The 13,253-nt window shown below is 38.5% G+C and overlaps 1 protein-coding gene across 14 annotated transcripts in view; it reads right to left on the reverse strand.

The window, feature by feature from the left end:
- The window catches only part of DNM3 (dynamin 3), a 646,455-nt gene that overhangs the window by 302,904 nt on the left and 330,298 nt on the right, over positions 1-13,253 (reverse strand). For all 14 annotated transcript variants that reach the window (XM_025285930.3, XM_025285935.3, XM_025285936.3 and 11 more), the window contains one exon: positions 4,362-4,475. In XM_025285930.3, coding sequence (XP_025141715.1) covers positions 4,362-4,475 — 114 coding nt within the window. The remainder of the gene's footprint in view (positions 1-4,361; positions 4,476-13,253) is intronic.

A 13,253-nucleotide genomic window follows, 5' to 3' on the forward strand; every position in this document is an offset into this window, starting at 1 on the left:
TTATTTACAGGGTCACATTTGCTTTACTGAGAGAGAAAAACTACCATGGAACAGGATTTCCAAAATGGCTAAGTACTGATGTGAGAGATATCAGGGGAACAAAATACAAACACTCAACTTACCAACAAACCGACTCCAAAAGTTGAGTAAGAACTCATGCTTATTTTCACAAAGGAAAATTCTAAATTTGGGGTTTTCAAAGTTGCCCACAGAAATATGTTTAATCCATATCCAGAAGCATAGTTAAGCTATGACAGCAAGGCTGGTATGAAATTTAAGCATCATTTAAAACTGCTACTAAAGGATGGGTGTTAAGGGAACAAATTCAAGAGGCCAGAGACTGATCACTACCTCTAAGCCCCACCCTCCTCACATTTCTCCTGACCTCCTTTCCCCATACCATCTCTTCCAGCCTCATCTCCCAGCAGATGCTAATAACTATTAATTGAATAACACTGAAGAGCAAGGACACAGTACTGGCACCTCCCTTCTGTCCCACCAGCAGGCTCAAAGGTGGCCTGTGGTGGTAGAAAGTGCTAGTAAGAGAAACTGAGCAGAATAGAGAACCAAGGTGACTGTAGCCAAGAGGCAGTAAGATGGGAATGAGTGAGGATGGCTCCAGGGGAATCAGGCTCTGTCCCACTGACACAAAAACTTTGAATATAGGGGTATTGAGTCAGGCATTAATATCTGGAAATTTTCCAACCTGTTTTTTTGAGCAGTTTTTAATGAGAAACAGTATCTAATGACTACAATATAGCTGTATGTGGCCCATCAAGTTGCGACCCTGAACTTGAGCTCTCCTCTCCATCCAGTACAAGCCACCATCTTCTCTTGCTTCAACCACTGATACACTCTTCCAGCTAGTCTCCCTTCTTCTCGTCTTGCCCTCCCCACTCCATCCACATACACATTCCATTCCACACATCATGCTCAACCCAGCAGCCAGAGTGATCCTTCTGAAGCAGAAATCCAATCAGGTCACAGGCCAATGGTCTTCAATTATCCTCTGGATAAAATCCAAATCACTGGTGGGGCCTGATGAGATACCTCTGATTTTATTTCCTACTTCTCTGTCTTACCCCTCCTCCATCTTAGCGCTAAGCTTCCTGTCCACTCCCACCCTGGAGGGCTCTTCAATACAATCTTCTATACAGTTCATCATTCCAGTCTTTGCTGCAGTGTTACTTCCTTCCAGACACTCAATCTAAAGGTTCCTCCTCCCATCAGTTTCTAGTTCATTGACCTATTTTCTTCAGAGCACTTAATATCTGATTTTGTATTATTAGTCTAGTAGTTAGCTCCATAGGGCACCAAACTTGCCTGTCATTTTCTCTTTTTTCAATACTTTAAACTAGGAAAACAACCCTTTTCTTAACTTTCTTCACCTCAATCATCCCAATCTGTTTCAAGGGTCATTGTTACCCACCCCTGCCTCTCAAGACACACACACACAACCACCTTCCACCTTTAATATATACCTTTAATAAAAATGTTCTCTGGCACCCAGTTACTAACTGCACACGTGTATTTTCTGTTTATTGTAATCAAGTGCTCATGACAGAGCTTCAGCAGCAGAGATTTTGTAAAAAGCTATTCTGAGTTTATAGCAGAGAGGAGGGGCTGACGGGTGACCATGAGCTCAACAAGCCCTCAAATCCTCCTCCTTCCCTGCAGAGAGCATCATGTGCCTTCAAACTGACTTGTTTCAGTACCCACATAGCCAAACAATGACAACAACAAAACCCCTAAAGCTGTACTCCAACGGTAGTGGCTAATCTGAGTCTTCAGAGCCCCTGATGCTAGCACTCAGGGAAAGCTCAATGCCAGGATGCCTGGAACGCATCTTAATAAATCCTCAGTGGGACGAGGCTGACTAGGAAAACTCCAACACCTTGGAGGATCTTGCCTCCATTTGTGGTTGAAGGCATAAATTCTGGAACCAGACAGCTTATATTCAAATTTCTGCTTTGTCATCAAGCAGTTGTGAGACTTTGGTAAGTGAGTTATTCTCACCAACACCAAGTGTTTTCCATAAGAAAAACTGAACCCAAAGAAATGACTTTTCAAAAGGTTATGTTTTTTCCTTCATTTACTTACCTGAAAAATGAAGATAATTATAGTACTTATCCTTAGGATTATAATGTGGATTAAGTGAGTCATTAGTGAAAGTTGCTCGGTTGTGTCCGACTCTTTGCGACCCCATGGACGATACAGTCTATGGAATTCTCCAGGTCAGAATACGGGAGTGGGTAGCCTTTCCCTTCTTCAGGGGATCTTCCCAACCAGGGATAGAACCCAGGTCTCCTGTATTGCAGGCAGATTCTTTACCAGCTGAGCCACAAGGGAAGCCCAAGAACACTGGAGTGGGTAGCCTATCCCTTCTCCAGCAGATCTTCTTGACCCAGGAATTGGACTGGGGTCTCCTGCATTGCAGGCAGATTCTTTACCAACTGAGCTATGAGGGAAGCAAATGAGTCATTAATCAATCTGAAACTAAGAATTTCCTGGTGGTCCAGTGTTTAAGAATTCACTTTCCAATGCAGGGAACGTGGGTTTGATCCCTAGTTGGGGAATTAAGATTCCACATGCTGTGGGCCAACTAAGACCATTAAGCGGCAACTAAGACCCGACACAGCCAAAAGTAAATAAGTATATAAAGAAAAAAATAAAAATAAAACTAGTTATAATTATCCTGCTTCTTCAGCAAGGTCTTTTGCTTTCCCTGGAATAACTGAGAGAGACTCAGAGGCCAATCTGTATTCAAATGTACATAAATAATCACCTAAATGCTTGTAAGCAAATTGTGTCTAAGAGAAGATTTAGTAGGGCAACTGAACACAAAAGAAGATTTTCTATTTCCTGATGTTTATATCTAGGAAGGCATCTCAGAACTCCAGAAGCTATAGTCTGGCGCTTCCACAGAATTAAGAGGGTTATCTAAGCAGCCAGCCCAGGAAAGAAACCTGTGCTAATCCTCAGACTCATGACCAATGTTACATTTGACTGAAGTTAGTAAAATACATGACATAAACATTTGAAATAAAGCTTTTGAGTAGAAATTTCCTTTAGATCTTTCTATAGGATTTGATTTCCTTTTAATTTGGACTTCCCTGGTGGCTCAGACGGTAAAGTGTCTGCCTACAATGTGGGAGACCCGGGTTCAATTCCTGGGTCCAGAAGATCTCCTGGAGAAGGAAATGGCAACCCACTCCAGTATTCTTGCCTGAAAAATCCCATGGACAGAGAAGCCTGGTAGGCTACAGTCCATGGGGTCACAAAGAGTCAGACAGGACTGAGCAGCTTCACTTTCACTGCAGAAAATGTAGCGGCCCTCAGCAGGTCATCTGATACTTATTCCACACATTACTGTGCACAAAGCACTTAGAACTAGGCAGGACACAAAGCTTTCCTCCAACAATTTGAGAAAGTACCTTGTAGTGCTTTCAAAAGCTATCAAGCCAAGAGTGGAAGGACTTTTAACTCTGAAATGCTTGCCATTTATAGCCAAACACAACTGACACAATCTCACCTGTAAATAGTTTTGCCATCATAGAATATTCTTAACCAATGTTTGCATGCTGCATTGTAAGCACCAAAAACTTCTCACCTCAGACCAGAGCTACTAAAATTTCCAAAACACTGATGAATTTCCATCCATGCCCTCCCAAGTTTACCAGTATCATTTTATAGTGCTTTAATGGCTCTGTAAGACTGATTTTCGTGTGTGTGTGCTTTTCTAAATATCAGATTTAAACGAGTAATAAGTCACAGGACCAAAATTATTAACATTTAAAGTGAACCAGAACACCATAATTATCATAATTCATGCTTTTACATAGATATCAAATTCTCAAAGAAAAAATTTGTATAAACAATTATCTGGGACTCACTTGAAGACTAGTGATTTGGACATTTTCAAAAGCCTGTCATTTGAGACAGATGTCACAGCAACAATTCCAAAATGCTTTATTAACTCTGCATCACTGCTATTAACTTTGTTTCTATGATGATCTATTCCCTTGAGTATTTTCAAAGCATTATTTAATGAAAATAGCTTTCACTATATCAGTAACTTGCCATTCTCACAAAGAAGGAAGTTTTCAACTACAGGTCCCTAGCTCCGTTCCTTTAGGTAAACAAACATGTCAGTACATCACAGAAATAAAAGATATTTGAAGGAACTCCTGTAAAATTTAAAATCTATGAGGAAAAAACAGTGTTTCTTCATACAAACATCCCAAGCCAAGTCTTACTAAATGAAAACCATCAGCATCTCCAAACTGTATATCACAATAAAATCAATTCATCTGAAACAGAAGCATTTTAATTTAAAAAATTCTGTCACTTTTGTGACTTACCTCATCATCTTTGTACCAGGACAAACTCTCAGCAGTAAGGACAAACCAGTATCCCTTAGAGCCTCCTTTCATGATGCCAATGTTGCTGATGGTTAGCCATCCCTTGCGAATCACCTTCAAGAGAACACAGATCGGCAGAGATGTTTAGTTTAATATAAGCCTATGGGGAACACAAGTCTTGTCCTAAGTTAAAAACAAGATACAAGTTACAGTAAGAACAACATTGTTTCCCCAAAGCTCAACTTCTCTTAAACTATTCAAAATAATATATCTTCCAAAAGCCCAGATAACCAGAGGGAAGTCTCTACCATCAAATGAACAAAATCAAATAAAAATTGCAGATTCGTAGGGATGGTGGAAGCACAGAGACTGAAACAGGACTAAAATACAGCAGATTAAATGCTTGTGCCTGGCCTATTTATGGCACTGCTGCTACAATTAAAATATATTTAGTTGATTGGATGAACAACAATAGATTCTCCATGCCCACTGTCTCTTATCCCTGTCCAGCCCACTGGCCCATTTGTTTGCCTGGTTTGCATCTCAGAATTTCCACCAGAGACTGGCCACCAAATGGTGAAAAGAAAACACCCAAGCCAACCAATTAGTTCCCTGTTAACAGCTCTGAACGGGATGAATGGGAGAGAAAGCTGAAATAATATGCTAAAATTAAAAGTTTGAAGTTTTTAATGGTGCAGATTTACCCGTCTACTTCTGGTTGTTTTTGCTAAGCTAAAGAATACCCAGAATCATCATAAAAACCTTTAAACAGTGTTTAACTTTTCAAACATTAACAACTTGGATAGAAATTATCTACAAATGGCACTTAACTGAAGATCTATTTTTTTCTCATGGTTGTTGCAAAGTTAAATTCTGTTTTCCATGTGGCATAGTTTATCATTTCCTCTATGCTAGATAATTCTTGTTGTCACAGAAATGAAATACTACATGGAACTGTAATAGCATTCTAAATATAAAAAATCACCCTATACCTACATGTTCATTATGCTAGACATCCTGAAATATTTTTTAAAATTACTGAATGACTAATGGGTGTCACTTCCTAAAGGTAAATGGAAATACCTTAATAATCGGATTTTATTTTTATATTTATATTTTAAAGGTTTCTAGTTGAAGAAGGAAAGCCAGTTCTAGGGAAAGCTGTGAGATAAGTTTTCAAGGTCAAGGTCATTATTGGTCTTCCAAGACTCATTCCACATTCCCAGTCTCAGTTACCCTTGATTCCCTGTTTCAGTACCTACCAGCATCAGCTATTTTTCCCTTTTTAACTCTACAGACCCCCACACAGAACCCCATTCAGGCCCACACTAAGGCAGTATGACTGTTTAAAATTACTCCTTCTTATCCTCGGCTTCAGAAAGAAGGAAACAATACTTCTCAAAGTATGGTTTATACCAGCTAATAAAATAAAATGGTTACAGTAAATAACCATTGGGGTGCTTTCTAAAAAACAGATTCTTGGGACAACTATAAATCCACGTGAATCAGAATAGATACATATGAAACCCAGGAAGCTACAGATTAATACTTTGCAAAGTGAGTCTTTTTCATACTAAAGTTTGAAAACCACTGCATGTATACATACAATCAAAATTTCATTTTCCATGAGTATACTACCCAAAGCAATCTATAGATTCAATGCAATCCCTATCAAGCTACCAACAGTATTCTTCACAGAGCTAGAACAAATAATTTCACAATTTGTATGGAAATACAAAAAACCTCGAATAGCCAAAGCGATCTTGAGAAAGAAGAATGGAACTGGAGGAATCAACCTACCTGACTTCAGGCTCTACTACAAAGCCACAGTCATCAAGACAGTATGGTACGGGCACAAAGACAGAAATATAGATCAATGGAACAAAATAGAAAGCCCAGAGATAAATCCAAGCACATATGGACACCTTATCTTTGACAAAGGAGGCAAGAATATACAATGGATTAAAGACAATCTCTTTAACAAGTGGTGCTGGGAAAACTGGTCAACCACTTGTAAAAGAATGAAACTAGAATACTTTCTAACACCATACACAAAAATAAACTCAAAATGGATTAAAGATCTCAACGTAAGACCAGAAACTATAAAACTCCTAGAGGAGAACATAGGCAAAACACTCTCTGACATACATCACAGCAGGATCCTCTATGACCCACCTCCCAGAATATTGGAAATAAAAGCAAAAATAAACAAATGGGACCTAATTAACCTTAAAAGCTTCTGCACATCAAAGGAAACTATTAGCAAGGTGAAAAGACAGCCTTCAGAATGGGAGAAGATAATAGCAAATGAAGCAACTGACAAACAACTAATCTCGAGAATATACAAGCAACTCCTACAGCTCAACTCCAGAAAAATAAATGACCCAATCAAAAAATGGGCCAAAGAACTAAATAGACATTTCTCCAAAGAAGACATACAGATGGCTAACAAACACATGAAAAGATGCTCAACATCACTCATTATCAGAGAAATGCAAATCAAAACCACTATGAGGTACCATTTCACACCAGTCAGAATGGCTGCGATCCAAAAGTCTACAAGTAATAAATGCTGGAGAGGGTGTGGATAAAAAGGAACCCTCTTACACTGTTGGTGGGAATGCAAACTAGTACAGCCACTATGGAGAACAGTGTGGAGATTCCTTAAAAAACTGGAAATAGAACTGCCTTCTGATCCAGCAATCCCACTGCTGGGCATACACACTGAGGAAACCAGAAGGGAAAGAGACACGTGTACCCCAATGTTCATCGCAGCAATGTTTATAATAGCCAGGACATGGAAGCAGCCTAGATGTCCATCAGATGAATGGATAAGAAAGCTGTGGTACATATACACAATGGAGTATTACTCAGCCATTAAAAAGAATACATTTGAATCAGTTCTAATGAGGTGGATGAAACTGGAGCCTATTATACAGAGTGAAGTAAGCCAGAAAGAAAAACACCAGTACAGTATACTAACACATATATATGGAATTTAGAAAGATGGTAACAATAACCCTGCGTACGAGACAGCAAAAGAGACTCTGATGTATAGAACAGTCTTATGGACTCTGTGGGAGAGGGAGAGGGTGGGAAGATTTGGGAGAATGGTATTGAAACATGTAAAATATCATGTATGAAACGAGTTGCCAGTCCAGGTTCGATGCACGATACTGGATGCTTGGGGCTGGTGCACTGGGATGACCCAGAGGGATGGAATGGGGAGGGAGGAGGGAGGAGGGTTCAGGATGGGGAACACATGTATACCTGTGGTGGATTCATTTTGATATTTGGCAAAACTAATACAATTATGTAAAGTTTAAAAATAAAATAAAATAAAAATAGTGGAAGCATAAAAAAAAAAATTTCATTTTCCTTACAGCAAATAATCTCATTTAATTTTTAGTAAGAAGGAACTGGTTATTTCCCAGTAAGACTGTTACCCACACCACCACAGCTTACAAACAGCATACTCAACATAGCCCGCTCAGTGAAAGTATATTCACTATTTCATTTTATCAGGTATCCTGGGTAAAGAAGAAGTCTTCCAGATACTCTACAAACTGCAATAAGAAAATCACCATTTCACCTGTTGATAGAACAGGCTGTCTTCATTAAGAAGAACCATGAATTCAGTTCAGCAAACATTTGCTAAGAACCTATCATATGTCAGTATGAGAAAGGTGATGATGCTACACCCTGCCCTCAAGAATTTTACAGTTTTATAGGGAATGAAGATCCATAAAGAGATAATTTCAATGTAACAGTGTAACAAGAGATGTATGCTAAGTAAGAGAAGGATACTGGATACAACTTAAGAAATGTTAATAGGCTTTCCTTGGAAACATGGTAGCTCAAAAGAGCCTAACAGAATTCAAATTAGACCAGGAAGTAGTCCTGTCTGCCTGTTTATTTGTTCTCCATAAAGAAGGGCAAAAAAAGAACACAATAGAAAAGAGCCACTTCACCCCAAAAATATGAGTTGCGATGAAGAAATTGAGGCTGCAGAGGTAAGTAGGGTAAAGTCAGAGTCAATCCAGTTCAACAGACCCCAAATTCTAGATAAAATTGGCAAAATAAAAATAAATTTCAAGTATACATGTAAATTTATTAAGTATATATGACCATTGTACTACTGAACTGTGTACATCCACAGAAACACACAAAGAAACTTGAAAGTATGAAACGAAGATGAAATAAATATTTTATTTTTTTTATTTTGTGGGAGAAATCTATTTGTTACGTTTACAACTTTGTTATTGACTTCTCTGGGTCACAGAGTGACAGTACTGGCATCAACACACATATATAAACACACACACGCATATTTTAAATACTAATACATCTTAACTGTTTTCTTGTTTTCTAGATAAAAATATGTATTTAGATGTTGTATTATATCCTCCTGCATTCCGGCGAATTTTCCATGCTCCCTGAGACAAACTAAGCTGCCGAAATAACCCAGGTGAGAAATGATCAAGGTGTGAAGTAACGTCATGATGAAGAAAGCATAAAAATAAATAAACCTCCTGGACAAACACCTAGGAGACAAAATCAGCAGGACTTATGGCTGGATGAAAGGGGATTAGTGGGAGGAAAGACTCTAGAACTGCACTATACAGTAGCCACTAACCACATATGGGTATTGAGCCTTAGTGACTAGTTTAATCTCAGATGTGTGGTAAGTGTAAAATGCATAGTGGATTTTGAAAACTTAATACAAAAGAAATGTAAAATATTTCACTAAATGTTTTAAAATGTATCACATGTGAAAATGATAATATTTAAGATATACTGTGTTAAATAAAATGAGGCATGTGAAATGAATATTAAGAATAGATTTTATTTAACACAGTATATCTTAAATATCTTTTATTAATGTGGCTTGCATTATATTTTTACCGGACATTGTGTTATTTATTCTAGAATGATTCTGAAACTCCTGGGGCTACCAAATCAGAAGGAGTAGAGGAAGAGAACCAAGTTTTAGAAGTGAGGGAGTTGACAGTGAATTCAGTCAAGGCCATGCTGAATATGAAGTATCTGTAGGAAACACATGGGCTTCCCAGGTGGTATTAGTGATAAAGAACCTGCCTGACAATGCAGGAGACATGGGTTTGATTCCTGGGCTGGGAAGATTCCCTGGAGGAAAGCATGGCAACCTACTCTAGTATTCTTGCCTGGAGGATCCGATGGACAGAGAAACCTGGCAGGCTACAGTACATGGAGTCACAAAGAGTTGGACAAGACTGAAGCAACTTAGCATGCATGCGTATGGGAAATACAAATAGATGTGACCTGACCTCTGATGCAAAATGGAAATTTTAGGACTGGACATTAAGACTTGTGAGTCATCAGTATATATACATAAGTGACAAGCATTGATAAAACTGTGTGAAATAGTAGTGGCTCACAGTGGAATCCTTGGGAAAATATAAGGTTGGTGCAAAAGTAATTTCAACTTTGCATTGTTGAACTTTGCCATTTGATATTGGAATATATTCTTGAATAAATGTGGTTAAGTTATACATCATTTTAATGAATATTTATTGCTTTGTGTTTTTCGCTAACGAATTACTACTTGCTGTTTATTTTATGTGTATTTTACACCTAAGAAATGATGTTACACAAAAAGCAAATTCGAACAATTTTCTTATTCAAGTTCAAAATGAGTCATAAAGCAGTGGAGACAACTCGCAATGTCAACAACGCATTTGACCCAGGAACTGCTAATGGAATGTACAGTGCGGTAGTGGTTCAAGACGCTTCACACAGGAGACGAGAGTCTTGAAGATGAGGAAAATAATGGCCAGCCATCGGAAGTTGACAACGGCTAGCTGAGAGGATCATCGAAGCTGATCCTCTCACAACTACATGAGAAGTTGCCCAAGAACTCAACATTGACCTTTCTATGGTCATTCAGCATTTGAAGCAAATTGGAAAGGTGAAAAAAGACTGACTGCCCCGTGAGCTGACTGCAAATCAAAAAAATTGGTGTTTTGAAGTGTTGTCTTTTCTTATCCTATGCAACAACAATAAACCACGTCCTGATCGGATTGGGATATGTATGCAAAATGGATTTTATATGACAACCAGTGATGACCAGCTCAGTGAACGGACCAAGAAGAAGCTCAAAAGCTCTTTCCAAAGCCAAACTTGCACCAAAAAATGGTCATGGTCACTGTTTGGTGGTTTCCTGCCTGTCTGATCCACTACAGCTTTCTGAATCCCTGTGAAACCAATCCATCTGAGAAGTATACTCAGCAAATTGATGAGCTGCACCAAAAATTGCCATGCCCCCAGCCAGCACTGGTCAACAGAAAGGGCCCAATTCTCCACAGCAATGCCCAATAACATGTCGCACAACCAATGCTTCAAAAGTTGAACAAACTGGGCTACAAAGTTTTGCCTCATCCATCATATTCACCTGAACTGTCACCAACTGACCACTACTTCTTCAGCATCTCAACAACTTTGTGCAGGCAAAATGTTTTTACAACCAGGAGGACATGGAAAATGCTTTCCAAGAGTTCATCAAATCCCAAAGCATGGATTTTTATGCTATGGGAATAAACAAACTTATTTCTCATGGACAAAAATGTGTTTATTAAGAAGTGTGTGAGCCTAGTTATAAAGATTTAGAATTCAGAGTTCAAAACCATTAAGGAAGCCAAAGGCAAGGTGAATTTCAAGGAATGTGTGGCTGGGAGTGTCAGATTCAGAACGGAAAGGGACATGTAAGGTGCAGTGCAGACATCATAGTGTCTTAGCTGTGCAAGTTGCAGTGAGGTGGTGGGATGAGTCAGAGTTCACTGGGTTGAAAAGTGAATGGGAAGTGAAAAATGAAGACAATGGCTACAGACAGCTCTTTCTAGAGAAGGAGAAAAGCAAGTTAAAACCAGAATAGACATAGGGTCAAAGGAGGTGCTTTTGTTGTTTTTGCAGTTGCTATTGTTTTTTGATTTGTGGATTTTTTTTCTTTTTTGATATGAGCAAAAATTGAGTACATTTATTGCTTGAGGAGAAATAATAGGACAGGGTAAGAGATACAGAAAAAATGATGTATGGCAAAGAAGATGGGAGTGGATGAGATGAAGAGCACAGGGAGGGGACTGTCTTTGAACAGGAATGAAGCTGTTTGATCTTGTGAGCCTGGGAGGCTGAAAGAGTGAGGGTAGATGTAGGTTCTCTGCGTGGAAAAGCGTAGAAGGTTGAAAAAGGTTATAGTTGAGCTTTCTATTTCTCTTAATAAGAGAACAGACTGAATTATCTGCAGGAAAGTAAGGATGAGAAGTTGGAAAGAAGGCTTGAGCATAGTGTTAAGCATTGGGACAATCAGTAATTGAATGAGAGACAGCATAATTGGAATTAGTTTAAAGAAAAGAAAAAAGGTTGACAAAACGCAGCACTGAAAACCCCTAGAAGATAACATAGGGAAAATCTAGATGAACCTGGGTAAGATTATGCCTCTTAAGATATAATACCAAAAACACAATCTGTGAAAGAAATAAGTTGGTAATCTGAACTTCATTAAAGTTAAAAATGTCTACTCTGCAAAAGACAGGATCAAGAGTGTTAGAAGACAAACCACAAATAGAGGGAAATGCTTGCAAAAAACATACCTGATAAAGGACTGTTACCCAAAATATACAAACAAATCTTAAAACTTGATAATAAGAAAACAAAAGACCCGATAAAAAATAGGCCAAAGACATTAACATACCTCAACAGATATGCAGATGGCAAATAGGCATATGAAAACATGCTCACTACCACATGTCATCATTTATGTCCTTTATTGTGCCCATATTTGCATGATACGTTCCCTGGTATCTCTGATTTTCTGGAAGAGATCTCTAGTCTTTTCCATTTTATTGTTTTCCTCTACTTCTTTGCATTGTTCACTTCCAAAGGCTTTCTTATCTCTCTTTGCTATTCTTTGGAACTCTGCATTCAGATGGATATATCTTTCCTTTTCTCCTTTGACTTTAGCTTCTCTTTTTCCAGCTATTTGTAAGGCCTCCTCACACAAGCATTTTGCCTTCTTGCATTTCTTTTTCTTGGTGATAGTTTTCATTACTACATCTTGTACAACGTCATGAACCTCCGTCCATAGTTCTTCAGGCACTATGTCAATCAGATCTAATCCTTTGAATCTATTATCACTACTACTATAAAATCATAAGGGATTTGATTTAGGTCACATCTAAATGGCTAAGTAGTTTTCCCTACTTTCTTTAATTTAAGTCTGAATTTTGCAATAAGAAGTTCAAGATTTGAGCCACAGTCAGCTCAGATCAATAAAGGACAGAAAGGTATGGACCTCACAGAAGCAGAAGATATTAAGAAGAGGTGGCAAGAATACACAGAAGAACTGTACAAAAAAAGATCTTAATGACCCAGAAAACTGCAATGGTGTGATAACTCACCTAGAGCCAGACATTTTGGAGGCCAAGTGGGCCTTAGAAAGCATCACAAAGAAAAAAGTGAGTGGAGGTGAAGAAATTCCAGCTGAACTATTTCATATCATAAAAGATGATGCTGTGAAAGTGTCACACTCAATATGCCAGCAAATTTGGAAAACTCAGTAGTGGCCACAGGACTGGAAAAAGGTCAGTCTTCATTCCAATCCCAAAGAAGAGCAGTGCCAAAGAAGGTTCAAAATACGGCACAATTGCACTCACTTCACAAGCTAGCAAAGTAATGCTCAAAATCCTTCAAGCTAGGCTTCAATAGTACGTCAACCGAGAACACCCAGATGTTCAAGCTGGATTTAGAAAAGGCAGAGGAACCAGAGATCAAGTTGCCAACATTCGCTGGATCATAGAAAAAGCAAAAGAATTCCAAAAAACATTTACTTCTGCTTCATTGACTATGCTAAAAGATTTC

This window comes from Bubalus bubalis, chromosome 5 (genome assembly GCF_019923935.1).
Source record: "Bubalus bubalis isolate 160015118507 breed Murrah chromosome 5, NDDB_SH_1, whole genome shotgun sequence".
Classification (NCBI taxonomy): Eukaryota; Metazoa; Chordata; class Mammalia; order Artiodactyla; family Bovidae; genus Bubalus; species Bubalus bubalis.